The following is a 15,394-nucleotide window of genomic DNA, read 5'->3' as shown; positions in this document are numbered from 1 at the left end:
TACACTGGTTTCAGTGTGAGCATACAGCAGTCTGGATGCAAAATCTGGTGGCTCTAGCTCTTATAGTCTCTGAGAACTAGCCGACAAACAATATGTACAGACAGACATGGCTGATCAAGAATATATATACTTTATGGGGTCGGAAACGTTTCCTTCTGTGCGTTACATACAACCGTTATTCCCCAAAAATACAATACCCTATTTACTCTTCGAGTACCGGGTATAATAAAAGTTTGCAAGGATGGATTTGAATATTTTAACAATTTATTTGATTAGTTTTCGCATATTTCAAAATGTTTTAGAAGCTATAATATGTATATCGAAATATACCAATTTATAAATGACCGCTGGCCAATTATAAACCGGAGATAAAAAGACGAAATTATAGGTTTATTGCTGTAGACAAATAAGAAACGAATACATTGGTAATAATATAAATAAATAATAAATATACGATGCAACATTGAATAAAAACATTGAATTGAATCAAACTTTTAATTGTCCTTTGAATTTCCTGCAGATCTATTTTTTTGATTCATCAATAGCAGAATTTCCGCTCATTTTAACATTTGTGGCATCTTTCTGCAACATAATTGACTGAACTGTCAACTCCTTGGCAATTTCAGTTACATCAATTGGTTCATTTTCATATTGATAGTCCCCTGTCATAAACGAATCATCTGTTAGAGCTGCAAATCGGAAAATCGCGCATAACTTAGATTTAATTAACAGCTCTCTTAGTCCTTAGGCTTCTTACCTTCTTTGCGATGATTAACACGTTCTGGAGCTTTTCCCAGCAACTGCATTGTGTGCTTCGACACAGTTTTTTGTATGCCTCTCGTTTCGCAGCCTGATTGATTAGTTTCATCTTGAATTGGAGTTGACGGTGGAGTAGTACACAAATTTCCTATTTATGAGTTAAAATTTCTACAATTTAATCAAGTTAAAACAGAATGCACTTAAGATTAATAGACCCTACCATCTTCCATTTGTGGTGAATCTGTGCCAGTATATGTAGGGATAGGCGGCAGAGACACATTCTTTCTCGCAGTATTCAAAGGGAGCTCCGACTCATCAATGATATGCCCCATATTAGAAATGCACTTATCTATAATGTCGACACGACCAATTCTGTTAAGAGCTTGGGTTAACACTTCTGCTGCGGATAGGCCTTGTTGCTCTTCTTCCCGCCGAAGCTGTAACATCAACATGCGCTGCTCGGATGTAAGGTCTCCAAGGTTCTCAGCATTGAAAAGGTCGATGTCGGTCTCGGGTACACCCAATTCCTTCAAAAGTTGTGGCCAGTCACTGCCTATAAGGATGGAAATATCCAACAACCTTTTTTCAGCATGATGGAATCCTTCAGTGGAGTCAGCTTTCAGTTTTTGGTTTTTTGGTTGTTCAGTTATACCATTCTTATTCGGATTATCAATTTCCATCGTTTCTGCTGTGCATGCCTTCATTTCGGTAAATATTAAATCGTTTCGGTTAATTTCCTTGTAGAATATATTTCCATTGACAATGCCGTCCACTATTCCATTCTCGTTATGTGCCGATAGTTTTTCATCATGCACAGACACATTCAAAGCGCAGATTGGGTTCTGTGGAGCTTCTCCGGGTCCCACCTTAGGTTCGCTCATAAAACAAATGCGACTGTGTGGCAACTCTGGGTCCTTGATATGAACAATAAATGAAAGACGATTTTCCCGAAAAGCTTGGAACTTGGTATTCAATTGCTCTCCTGACTTCAAAACTGGCACAAGATTGCCGGAGAATTCTATGTAAATAGTCTGGTCCTGGAGCACCTCAATATCCCTACTTTTTGCAACCTCAATAAAGTATTCCTGCTGCTCTAGCGTCTTGTCCTCCTTATCATCAGTCATGCAGAAGACCGAAAACTTTGCTTCCGTATAGGTAATGCGTTTTGCAAAGATCACAAACTTGACAACAAATGGCACTTGAGCCATATAAGTGTAGAGCTCGGTAGCCATGCGCCCAGCGTCTGCAATATTACGGCAATCCATTAGCCAGAAGCGTGCAGAAACTGTTGTGGTAAATGTAACACTATCTTTGACAAAGGCTAGCGGAGTTGATCCGGTAACGTCTTCCCATGCGGCTCGTGTCTGACCACCAGTAATAGAACACAGAAGTCTTAGAGTGGGTGGATTTGCATTACCATTACCATAGGACGCATTCACCATGCCCTTGGTGCATGCCTTTGGTGCAGGTATGCTCAAAGTTATCGCCTTATGAAATTTGCGCCGACGAGGTTCCACTGTTACCACCGGTGATACAGCAACGCCCTGCCCGAGCAGCTTGGAACAACCAACCAGGTCTACTGGTTGTGCCTGAAGACCGACTCGAATTTTCTTAGTCAAGGCATGAGGAGGAAAAATGGCTTGAACCTGTGGTACAGCCATCGAAAAAACCGTTCCGCCATCGGGTCCGATAGCATGCACCTCCTGACGCACACGCGATACAACAGCAAAAAAGTGCGGAACGTTCTGTGTAACGATACGAACTATTCGGCTTGTGTGTAATTCCTCCAGCGGATTAACGTCTGTATCAATGGTGTCGTTCAAGGAGTCTAAATTTTGTTCTTCATTCTCATATAAGCTATGTTCTCGCCAGCTCTCGCCGTTGTCCGAACGCAGTATAATAATTTCGCGCTCGTTCTCTCTAAGCGAGCCGAAATGGGGCACTTCTAGTGTAATTGGGCTTGAGGAAAATAAATTACATTTGTTTTTATGTATTAAAACAAACTTTTATAAAATTCTTACCTCAAAAACTTTCCTTCCACCGGGGACATTTCGAGAATACGACTTACCAGTGCCTCGCCCTCCATTAAAGGAGGAGGGTTTGCTACTCTCTGGGGCTTGACATAGCGGCAAGTAATCCTCGTGGGCTCAGAACATGCCTTTGGGGGAACAATTATGCGTACTCCACTGTGTCGGTACCCGCGCATAGATCCACCACGGGCATCTACTAAGAACGATACGAGAAATCTGTAAAATTAGAATAAAAAATTCAAATAAATTATAATAAATGTTACTTTGCAGAACATAAACTTACCCCAAGTGAACAGGTGGCCGGACAATGAGAGCATTATCGCATTGACGTCCTGTCGTAGATGCATTCAGCCCCTGTTCTTCATGATCAATCATTTCTTCATACATGCAAGCATAAGTCAAAATTTTCTTTATTAACATTTTAGAATACGAAACGTGAAGGGACGTGGGAGACGCTTCTTACGCGTCACATCTTTTATACCCGGTACTCCGTCAGTGCACCTGTACCTTGATTTTTTTCGAATTTTACATTTGACATTTTACATTTTTTCTACATCTGTCATGTAGATGTAGATCTACATAACTTCTCACGCCAACAGCTTCTCAGCTCCTTTAGCTCACCCCCTCCCGAGGAGCCGCACACTGCAGAGGCAGAGGCCGCACACTGCAAAAGCAGAGCGTGAATGGGAGAATTTGAAAAAACTGCGGGACGGGTGGCTTTAGCGTTTTGGCTATAATAATATATATAAAAGGGTCCCAAGGTAACTTGCAGACGGATGTTATTTAAACTGACTTCAGTAAGGTATTCGATTCTGTAAACCATTCCGCCCAAACTGTTGAGATGGATTTCTAGCTACCTGTGTTCTAGGTCTCAAAGGGGCCTTTTCAAAAACTTCTTATCTTTACCTGTTATAGTTACTTCTGGAGTACCACAGGGTAGCCATTTAGGCCCCTTACTGTTCACAATCTTTCGTAATGACCTGCCTTCTGTATTAACAAATTCTCGAGTACATATGTATGCGGATGATGTTAAGCTCTGTGTCCAGTATAAGGACATTTCATTCCACTCTCGCTTGCAATCTGATCTCAATAGCTTTCAGTCATGGTGCTGTGCAAATATGTTACACCTTAATGCCTCGAAGTGCAAATTAATGACCTTTTATCGCTCGCTAAAGTTTTCTGAACATATTTCTACCATGGTAAATAAAGCCATGGGTGTGCTTGGGTTTATAAAGAGGTGGTCAAAGGAATTTGATGACCACTAACGAAGACTCTCTATATCTCGCTTGTTCGTCCGATTTTAGAATATGGCTCATGTGTACAGTGCCCTCAGTACAACATACATTAGGACCGTATTGAATCAGTACAGAACAACTTTATATTATTTGCTCTACGGGGCCTCAACTGGGATGAAACTGTGAGACTACCATCCTAAGGTAGTAGACTTCTTTTAATAAATCTTCCATCCTTAGTTAGTCATAGAAAAATGCTTGGTGTAATGTTTATGCCCAACTTGATCAAGGGGGAGCCCTGACTTGTTGAGCCGCGTAAACTTTAAGATTCCCATTAGACCCACTATAAACTATATTCCTTTGTTCCTTCCACTGTGCAGATCGAATTATGCCATGCACGAACCCTTCCTCTTCTTAAATCTCTTACACTAGCCTACCTCTCCCGTAGTTAGTTTCATTTTAGTTTTGTCTTGTTTCTGATTTTGGTAATTGTTGCCTGCTTAGCTATAGTAGCTCTAGTCTAGTTGTGTTTATTTCTAATTTTCCTGGAATATTAGCCTAGCATCTGTCTTTCCTGCATGCTCGCGACCGGTTCGGTTAATCGCGCCGCGCCTCATGCGGCAGCGCCCCTTGGGCGGTTGGGCGGGAGGAGGGCTGCGTTCTGCTGGGTTTCGCGTGTAACAGGCTTTGCCTTGGTGTCGCATGGGCCACTTGATGGTGCAGCCATTGCATATCAACGTCCAGACAAAACAAAACGAGAAGGGACGTGTGAGACGCTTCTTACGCGTCACAACTTTTATACCCGGCACTCAGGACTACATCTAGATGTAGCAGACATCGCCATCCACTAGATATCGTTCACATTACAGAACACGTAGTAAAAAGCCTACTAAATAAAATGTATCAAAAAAATTGGATCAGTTAATCGTATTTTCCAATTTATGAGAATTTTTTCTCTGAACATTCTGTGCAATAATGACCGATAGGTTTCACAGCAGATTTTTGGAAAGTGGCGCCATCTATGAAATTTTCTTGTACGCAACTTTGATGGTCACTCTTTTTCTAATACAGTCTTGGTTTTAACTTTTAAAAATTAGCTTTTGGCCACTCTTTCCGCAAAATCTCGAAATAAAAAGCGAAGTGCTGCTGGTTCGACCGAGTCGGAATTCAAATCAATTTAATCTCTTCTTCTTTTCAATTTCGATATTCACCTATTAAATGCATGTTCTTACTCTTTCTCTATCGTATTCACATATTACATGTATGTTCTATAGCAACAAACTTCTGTGAGTATGTCGTAAATGCAGCAATTCAATATCTTAATGCTACAAATTAATTTTACTTATACAAAATACTAATTGCTCCCGGCCATATGCCCTTTGCGCTAGTTTGGCGTAACAGCCACCAAAACTGGTCATTGAGACAATAGCGCATCTGCACCTCAGCGGTGTTTTGTCAAATTTTAAATTTTTTCTTCATCTGTCATCTACATCTACAACACTCTCACACCAAGACGCTCCGTAATCTCGCCGCCCTTCCCTAGACCCACACACTGCAGACTCGCGGCGGAGGCCAGGCAGCGATCGCACGAATAAAAAAAAAACAAATATAAGCTGCGAGACGGGGTGGGTTTAAAGTCGGAAGAGTCATCGGCAGGGGGAGGGCAGAGGCAGGGGCCGAGTGAAGCAAAAGCAGAGTGTGAATGAGAGAATGTAAAAAGAGCAACAAAAGCTGCAGGACTGGGTTTAGCCACTGGAAATTAATTTCTCCATTGTGGCTATAATAATGATCCGATCGGATTTGGTTTGGTTGGATTTGATCCAATTTGGTGATCTGATAGATATGGACATTTCCTACGGAATGGCGCTTTTAGTTTTCTTGTATCTTCAAAACTGTAGGGAGGTTTTCGCCCTTTTGCGGGGGCGAAAGGGGGCGTGGCTCATTTTTGAAATACACTGGTTTCAGTGTGAGCATACAGCAGTCCGGAGCCAAAATTTGGTGGCTTTAGCTCTTATAGTCTCTGAGAACTAGCCGACAAAAGAGACGGACGGACAGACAGACATGGCTCTATCGACTCGGCTATTGATGCTGATCAAGAATATATATACTTTATGGGGTCGGAAACGTTTCCTTCTGTGCGTTACATACATCCGTTATTCCACACAAATACAATATACCCTTTTTATTCTTCGAGTACCGGGTATAAAAATACAATTTCTAACTGGTCATTAAATGCAAATTTTAGATAACCTATACTTTTAAAATACCCACGAGCTACAAGTAACTTAAGATATACAATTTTTCACCTGGTTGTTGTTTTCGAAAAGGACTGCTTGCCATGGCATCGAAATTGAGCGAATTGACTTATAATTTTTGTTACTTTCTCAATCATTTCTAAATTGTAATCGTGGATTATTGTATTTTATTGGAAGACCTCGTATTAACCAAGTCTGTTTGAAATCTCCTTATCCCTTTTCATGAGAAGTTACTTAGTGATAACTGTCTGAGCCTTAACGAAGAGGGTCGTGTGACACTCTTTATGGGAGCGGAAGGGGCGTGAAATACACTTGTATCAGTGTGATGTTACAGCAGTGAAAAGGAAAAAGATGGTGGCTCTAGCTCTTATAGTTTTTGAGAACTTACCGACAGACATAGCTATATAGACTCGAAAATTGATGATGATTAAGAATATACAGGGGTCGGAAACGTTTCCTTCTGTCCGTTAAATACATTCACTGTTGTGCACAAATACCAAATACCCTATTTACTCTTCGAGTACCGGCTATAAAAATACAATGTACCGTATCTTAAAGGTTATGTATTTTATATTTAATATGTCAAATTTATATCTTGCCTGCAAGTGAACCGCGTGATATTACCTTTTTCGAGAGGGTGTCTAACCGATACATCCACTTGATCATTTCCAGGATTTGTGGTGTCGAAGTTTGGATGGTCGTGGTCATGACCATAGTTTGCTTTTAAATCATCGGTAGCCATATATTTGTATTGATTATGATCTAAAAGCTCGTCTCCACCTTCGTCTTCAGAATCAGAGAGTAGCGTTTCATGCATAAGCTCCGGTGATACAACCTTATATTTTTCTTCCACCACTCCAGTACTTGTATTTGTGATGGAGATTTGGGTGACCACCTTTAGTGTTTCTACTGCTGTAACGTAGCCCAGGTTGCTTGCGATATTTAGAGCTGTTTTACCGCTCTGAAATAGTTGAGTGACACATCTGATTAACATCCATCTTTACTTTAAGTTATCAACCAGTTCTTTCGAATCTATTCAGAAATCTTTAGAACATTTTAGCCTTAAAACCATTTGTGTTAAAGTGAATGCGGTGAAAATGGGAAACAAACTTTCTAACATGATGTACATACATTGTATGATGTCATAGACTAAGCAGTAAAAAAAAACCGATACAGTTGAATGTGCCTAAAATAGTTTTTGAGTTATATCTATTGGCTTAAATAGTGAAGTTCAAAAATATACAAAACAGAATGTATACAAAACTATACGAAACAACGCCCAAATTTTTGATTCACACATATGATAACAAGTTTAAAATGTTCACAATGAGACACATACACAAAATTTTGTTATAAACACAAATTACAAGGAGGCATAAGACAGAAAGTCCATACACTTCTGCATTTTCATTTGGAAAACACATGTGCACATGCAAACATATACTCAAAAATAAGAAGTATTCGTGTATCCACACAGGCAAAGTAAAATAAAATGTTTAAAAATAGAAGAGTTCGACCAGTGTCTCTGCTACACGAAAAACCTTTCTACGAACTTTGTGCATTTGTTTAATAGTATTTACAAAGCTCATTACTTTAGCAAATACTTATTTTAAATGCTTTGTTTAAAAATTATCGAAGATTACCCAGGGTATCATGTTTTTTATTATTATAAATGTTCAATAAGAGATCTCAATAACAAAATAATTGTCTCCACTCTGAGTCATTATTTTAAAATGATAAGTATATACAATGAACGGTCTGTTAGGTTGAAGGTTATACAGTTCCCATAGAGTGTTGCTAGTCATTATTTGGTTACTATTTTTATACCCGGTACTGGGTCATATATGAACATACAATTTTTTTTTTTTTTAATCGCTACAGCGAAATTGGTTGGTCGCAGACGATGAGTCCGCATTGACAGGTAATTTGTGTTGAATTTTAGAAAGAAAAAGTAAATGTTACTAAAAATTTTGAACTGTATGTACATACAATAAACATTTAACATTTTTTTTCCACATCTGTCACTCTATCGCGTCATTGTAGCTAGTGTTTGCGAAAACACCAAGCAATTCTCGCAGGAAAAATACGGAAGTGGTTTTTGCAGCGACCAATTCAAACTCAGACTGCAGCGAAAGTTGATGAAATTTATTGGTTCGAACTTTTCTCCAGGATCATCTTTCTTATAGCAGATAATAGTAATATGTTAAAAATAGTATGAATAGGGTACATTAGGCCCCCTTCTATTAATTTTAAAACAAAAGCGTGACAGAATTCTATGGAAATACCCAGCAAGCCCCAGCGGCTTCGCTCGTTGATATTTTTGAAAGGAGATTTGTAATATTATATAGTCTCTTTGTAACTCTTTTCCACACCACCATGGTAACGGCGCACTTTTTTTAATGTGGTGTGACCTATAGCCTTTGTCCAATATCACTTATAGAAGAGCTCTGAAGCGAAATGACAAACAGACTGACAAAACTGACTTGAGTTTTCTTAATAGTCCGGGTAACCCCATTTCAATAGGAATTGTAACCTTTTTCAATAAAATGGTAGTTCAGATGATACAAATGAGGTTTCTTTAGCACAGCCAGCAATTATTTTTGCATTCATTATTATACCCGGTACTCGAAGAGTAAATAGGGTATATTGAATTTGTGCGAATAACGGTTGTATGTAAAACACAGAAGGAAGCGTTTCCGACCCCATAAAGTATATATATTCTTGATAAGCATCAATAGCTGAGTCGATTCAGCCATGTCTGTCTGTCCGTCCTGATGAGCGCCTAGTACTCAGAGACTATAAGAGCTAGAGCCACCAAATTTTGCATCCAGACTTCTGTATGCTCACACTGTTACAAGTGTATTTTAAAAATGAGACACGCCCCCTTCCTCCACCGCAAAAGGGCGAAAACCTCCCAAATTAATTTTGAAGATAAAAGAAAACTAAAAACGCCAATCCGTATTGAACGCATTCCATATCTATCAGATTTCCAATTATCCGATTGGATCATTATTATAGCCACAATGAAGAAATTATCTTCCAGTGGCTAAACCCACCCCGTCCCGCAGCTTATATTTGTTTTTTGCACATTCTCTCATTCACACTCTGCTTCTGCAGTATTTTAGCTTCCTTCTATGCGTTACATACACCGTTATTCGCACAAATACAATATTTACTCTTCGAGTACCGGATATAAAAACCGGATGGACGGGATGGGGGTAGCCACTGGGAATTAATTTTTTCGTTCTGGCTATAGTAATGATCCAATCAGATCCAAAATCGGTGATCTGATAGATATGGTCATTCCCAACGGTATGACATTTTTTGTGTGAGCGGAAGGGTGCGGGTCGAATTTTTTAAACAAACTTTATTCAGTGGTGTAGCTGATGCTGATCAAAAACATATACATATACTTTATGGGGTCGGAAACGCTTCCTTCTCTGTGCTACATTTTTCTACCACAAATATGTATGTATGTATGTAGGTATGTTGTACCCCATTTTCTCTTCGAGTACCGGGTATAAAAATATATAAATTGATGCGATTAAATGATCAAATACAGACACGGTTACCCAAGCCACGTTAATCTTAATCACGAATATATGATCAAATGTTTCAAAATGAGTTCAAGATAATTTAGCTAGCAAAATGCATGCAAATGGTTCAGGTTCCGATATGTGTGTCCCTAAAAAAGAGGAATAAGAACAATCTTGGCTGTCCACCGACCGTTTCTGTCTATACCACGTACTATGTATATGACAAATGATCCGAGATAATCAATGGATGGCACATGTTTAAACAGGGTGATAGGGACTTTAACCAACTTTTGGTTGGCTGTAACTTATCCCAAAAAGTTGTACATATTGACAATCAGTTTAACTTACGTTTGTTAAAGCATCTGGATTAGCCTTGTGGCGCAACAAGAGATTAATGATCATTATATGACCCTGCTGGGCAGCCTGATGTAGTGGTGTATAGCCAATGTTGGTGGACATTTCAATATCAGCATCATTTTCAAGGAGATATTTTACCAGATTGATTTGTCCATAGTGGGCGGCAATGTGTAGCGGCGTATACCCATTTTTGGTGCGATTTGAAATTTTAGCACCGTTTTCCAGTAGAGTCCGCGCCACAGGGACGTGGCCTTCTTGGGAAGCTAAATGTAACGGAGTTAAGCCGTTCCTAGCTGCAGCACTTGTAGCACCATTTTCTAGCAAAAATTCGACCATAGGCAAGTGTCCCTCTTGGGCGGCCAGATGAAGTGGAGAGAAGCCAGACTTGCTAATTGCCCTGACATCAGCACCATGTTGTACAAGTTGCTGGGCCATTTCCAAGTTGTTCTTTTTTGCAACAATATGCACGGCACTGTGTCCGTTGCGTGCGCATATTTGCGGCGATGCACCCTTTTCCAGAAGTACCGCCACTACCGGCTGATGGTTATAATGCGCCGCTACGTGCAAAGGCGTCACATCGTTCTTGCCCTGACAATCAATAGAAGCACCCTTTTCGAGCAATAGCGCTACTACCTTTTCTTTTCCGTATTTGCTAGCTAGATGCAATGGAGTGAACCCCTTTTGTGTGACTCCGTCTAGTCGAGCACCGCTCTCGAGCAACGATAAGCAGACTTCCTCCTGACCTTCCTTCGCCGCAATGTGAAGCGCCGCGTATTTGTCCTTAGTTTCAGCATTTATATTGGCTCCATGCTGCAACATTAACATAATTATATCAATATTGCCCAATCTAGATGCCACGTGAAGCGGTGTTTGTCCTTCCCGAGCAACAGCATCCACCTGCGCTCCGTTGCGAAGCAAAATTCGAATTATATCCGTCTGAAAGCACATAAAGGTAATAACAAGACTAACCCAGATAGAAGGAAAATTACTTGATTGGCACGTGATGCTAAATGCAATGGTGTCTCTCCGCGTATTGTTGGTATATCTGGGTTAGCGTCATGCTGTAACAAGTATATGACAATGTTCATGCAGCCTGAAAATAGCCAAATTTTTGTATGCTGTGAATATCGACTTGTATGCATGTATGTCCTATTTTTTATTTAAGGCAGTGTTTTGCAGGTAATCGCAAACAGGTGAAAAATTTACCTACCCATAAAACTAGCCACGTGCAATGGTGTAAGGCCAGATTCCGTGGTAGCACTAATGGTAGCCCCATGCTTTATAAGCAATTCAGCAACTTTGATGCGATTCTTCTTACAGGCAATATGAAGGGGGGTGAAACCGTTGAGGGCGCGTGAGTTTGCATTTGCACCGTAGTCAAGCAGAAGTTTGGCCACCCTCACATGGCCACAGTGTGCAGCCACATGGAGCGCAGTCAAATAATCAACGGTTACCTCGTCTACTGGAGCCTTATGTTCCAGAAGAAGACGCGCCGCTTCATCGTGCTCGCCTTGTGCGGACATATGCAAGGCCGACAATCCATTTTTTGTCTTTGATAATATTGGAGCATTATGACGAAGCAGGAGCTCAATAACCTCAACATGGCCTGAACGTGAGGCACAGTGTAACGGTGTCAGGCCATCACGAGTCGGTCCATCTATACGAGCGCCATGGGATAACAAAAGGCTGCACACTGTATACTTTCCCCACTTGCAGGCCACGTGTAACGGCGATATGTTGTGTTTGGCAATATAGTTTACATCAGCACCGTGGTCCAGAAGCAAGGAGGCTATTTCCTCGTTTCCATAATGAGCGGCAATGTGCAGGGGCGTAAAGCCAGACTTAGAAACAATGTCGGCATTATGATCATGCTGCAGCAACAGTGTGGCTGCGCTTACGTCGTTCTTTTTGGCTGCAATATGAAGTGCCGGAAGACGCACTTTGCCACGAACATCACTTTCTAGGAGGACTGCCACCACCTTGTCGTGACCTTGCTGCATTGCCACGGCCAATGGTGTAAAGCCGTCTTCTGTGGCAAGAGACGGGTTTGCTCCTTTTGCCAGAAGAAATCGGCAACAGTTGTCGTGATTCTCCTGAGCTGCCATATACAGCGGTGTAAATCCATTTAACGATTGAACGTTTACATTTGCATTCGATTGAATAAGTTGCTTAATAACATTTTGCTGACCCGCCAGCGACGCTATATGTAAGGCTGTATTTCCCTTTTTTGTGGCGTTGTCCACTTGAATGCCTCTCCTCAGCAACTCAGTACAAATTTCGACATATCCATCCTTTGCCGCTAGGTGTAGAGCGTTAAGTCCGTTCTATGCGTATGTAAAATTATCAATACCTATTCATGTTTTGTAATGGATTCATCAAATGCTTACCGCATTGCAAGTATTAATATCCGATATCTCACCACTTTCAATAAAATCAAGAAGTTTTGTTATATCTCCACTGCGGGCAGCACGTAAAAATGATATAGTTGAATCGATCTGTCAATAAAACAGAGAACATTACAGACACTAGAAATAGTATTATCCTTCACAATGATTCAGCGCGTTTTGAAATATTGAATACTTTTTCAGTACCAGGTGAGTACCAGAAATCACACAGATTGTACAGTGGCGAGCATCCATGGATACATGTTCATCACTTTACATTTTAAGAGCATGTAAAATCCGTTAAAAATAATCAAGCCTTGTCACTAAATCCTCTCGACTAAAACTTGTATGTAATCGCCATATAATTTTTCCCATTAGGTTGCATATAGACCTAGGTTAGATTGGGTATTTATTTGTGTAAAATTAAAAAATATTCTTATTAATTTGTGAGCCGTTTAGGCTTGTTTTTGTGTTGTTTTTTTTTCGTAAGTACGCCCTCACATTTAGCCGCTCGGTCAAGAATGGCATGGACATGTTTATAAGGCAGACGCGAACAGGCTTTAAGGAGCTGACCTATAAAAAGCTGGGCTATAAAAAGCAGTACGATCGGATTCTAGCAATGGAGCCTCAATTCAAAAAATTCACTTTGCGAGATCAGCAAGATCCCAAGACCGATCGCCGCTTATCAACGTCTCAGACCACTCCTATAGTGCAGCAGCTAATATCGTTTGAGTGATTTAATTTCGGATACTGGAGAATTTCTTCATTCATTTCATTCATGCATTCGATCCTATCCCAATTTGGTGATCTTTTAGTTTTCTCTTATCTTCGAAATTGTGGATACAGCAGATTTTCGTCCTTTGCGGGGGTGTGGCGAAATTTTGAAATACACTTGTAACAGTGTGAGCATACAGAAGTCTGGATGCAAAATTTGGTGGCTTAAGCTCCTATAGTACTCTCTGAGTAATGGCCGACAAACAAGACCTTCGGACAGATAGTTACAATTTCTTTGGGTGGTGTGAGCATAAAAAAAGAGCCTCAAGCCGCTTTAGGCAGCGCCACTCTCCTATTTAATTTAATACAATTTTGCATGGGTATTTTTCTAAAGTCATGTAAATCAAATTGGAAGGCAAATGTATACAAATTTCTTTAGGTCTTCTAATGTAAACTTCAAGGCTTTCTAAAATCCTTCAATGTGAAGGATTGGAAGTGTCTCAAAATATGCTTTGGAAGTGGTGAGGTGGGGCACTACTATTATTATGAACACAGCTGTAAGTAAGCCCATTATGTTTGTCAATTTTAAATTTGTTTGTTACATCAGAATATATTTCATCCCCTCACACACCAACATTCCGTTTAGCTCAGCTAGACGGCGCACACTTCAAGAGGCAGAGTGTGGAAGCGAGAGAGAATGAGCTAGCGAAAGCACATCTGGAAAGGGTGTGGATGATAGCCACTAAAAAAGTATATCTTCATTCTGGCTATAGTAATGATCTTATACGATCTAATCCTAATTGGGTAATATATGGTCGTTTTTAACTTTTTTGATTTTGTCATATCTTCAAAATTGTCCATTTTCAAAAGTTGTCTTTTGTGCGAGCGGAAGGTGGAAAAAATTAAAAGAATAGATTGTAAACGCCATATTCGTACATATGTACGTATGTACAAAAAAAATACGTTTCGTGGCTGCTGTCATACGCCTAAGTCGAATTAAAAGATGTGTACATATTTATGAACATATGTATGTATGTAACTTATGTATGTAATTTATGTAACTTTACCTGCTTTTCAAATTTTGTGTTTCCATTGATTTTGTCTATGGATATCCCGTTATCTACGGGTTTATTGTTCTTGTTTGTTGTCATTGTGTGTTCGCTTAGCTTTTTATTCTCGGTTTGTATCTTCTTCTCAATTCGTATCTCTCCTAGTGTCATGCTTCAGAGTAAATGCCTGAAAATAGGAAAACCACAAGCAACTTGTAAGCAAAGAGATACACACACACGCATTACACACTAATGATACAGTTCTCAAATTCGTCATTCTCATTGTTTGTTTGTATGTTTTAATACACTATGTATGTACATATGTACATATTTACGGTCAAGTGTACATACAACTCTACATACCTTTTTATTGAAGATAATTTAAAAATTTAAAGAATTCAAAGTGGTAGATAATTGAATTAACAATTATTAACAACAAAAGAATTTAGTTTCCCTTTTATTTAATTGTTGCGGTTGGGCATGAAGGTATACAAATGTCAATATGACGTCATAACCTATACAGTTCTATTCCCTAATATCTAAGGTTGAAACAATGGCTCAAAAATATGTTATTCTGAAGAGAAGCGTTTTATTTACCATGCATGAGTTATCAGAGAGAAAGGTATTAGAGTATACCAACTTTTCGATCAAATATACCGAAAGACCCTCAAAAATATACCAAAATACCAATACCAATACCAATACCTTTTCAAAATTTAAGTCGTGCTCAGATCCGAAAACACGTTTGCTAGCAAACTGTGCAATATATTTTGATTGGTTTTTTTGTCGATCTGGGTACTGCCTGGCGTACAGCCGCTATAAAGTAACTTGTGCGCGACAACATTTCTAATCGGTTCCATATGAATATCATCCCTGATTTTTCTAGCAGCCCCTGTTTTAGATCTGGTACTAGGCTATATGTCTGGGAAAAACATCTTCAGCCTTCTTTGATTGGTGGAACAGCAAGGCCGCGCCAAGGAATATATGCGCCCGTGTTAAAGTTGTAAAACGGCGCGTCCAAGCACTCTTCCTATTCAAAATTGGATTGTTTCGAGTCGAAATTGTCGCCATCGCCCCA

At 39.8% G+C, this 15,394-nt stretch overlaps 1 protein-coding gene across 2 annotated transcripts; it reads right to left on the bottom strand.

The window, feature by feature from the left end:
• Positions 1 to 369: 369 nt before the first annotated feature.
• On the bottom strand, positions 370 to 14,761 carry LOC117590577 (ankyrin-3). 2 transcript variants are annotated; one of them, XM_034283318.1, is made up of 12 exons: positions 14,680 to 14,758; positions 14,335 to 14,503; positions 12,557 to 12,664; positions 11,380 to 12,493; positions 11,159 to 11,262; positions 10,161 to 11,105; positions 6,901 to 7,237; positions 3,073 to 3,166; positions 2,781 to 3,005; positions 980 to 2,718; positions 758 to 907; positions 370 to 689 (listed from the first exon to the last, which is right to left on the bottom strand). In XM_034283318.1, the coding sequence occupies exons 2-12, from the start codon at positions 14,485 to 14,487 to the stop codon at positions 523 to 525; spliced, it is 5,136 nt and encodes a 1,711-aa protein (XP_034139209.1). In that variant the 5' UTR covers positions 14,488 to 14,503; positions 14,680 to 14,758; the 3' UTR covers positions 370 to 522. The 2 variants fall into 2 exon arrangements, with proteins under 2 accessions (XP_034139209.1, XP_034139210.1); XM_034283319.1 differs by lacking the exon at positions 370 to 689 and having other exon boundaries at positions 793 to 927; positions 14,680 to 14,761.
• Between the last annotated feature and the right edge of the window lie 633 nt (positions 14,762 to 15,394).

This window comes from Drosophila guanche, unplaced genomic scaffold (genome assembly GCF_900245975.1).
Source record: "Drosophila guanche unplaced genomic scaffold, DGUA_6, whole genome shotgun sequence".
NCBI lineage: Eukaryota > Metazoa > Arthropoda > Insecta > Diptera > Drosophilidae > Drosophila > Drosophila guanche.
This window is presented reverse-complemented; position numbering and strand designations above follow the sequence as displayed.

Bases quoted from the DNA above. Each gene is read 5' to 3' on its own strand.
- LOC117590577 (XM_034283318.1), bottom strand. From the start codon at position 14,487: ATGACACTAGGAGAGATACGAATTGAGAAGAAGATACAAACCGAGAAT. The intron at 12,665-14,334 runs GTAAAGTTACAT...TTTTATTGACAG, and splicing joins ACACAAAATTTGAAAAGCAG to ATCGATTCAACTATATCATT. The intron at 690-757 runs GTAAGAAGCCTA...TCCGATTTGCAG, and splicing joins TGTTAATCATCGCAAAGAAG to CTCTAACAGATGATTCGTTT.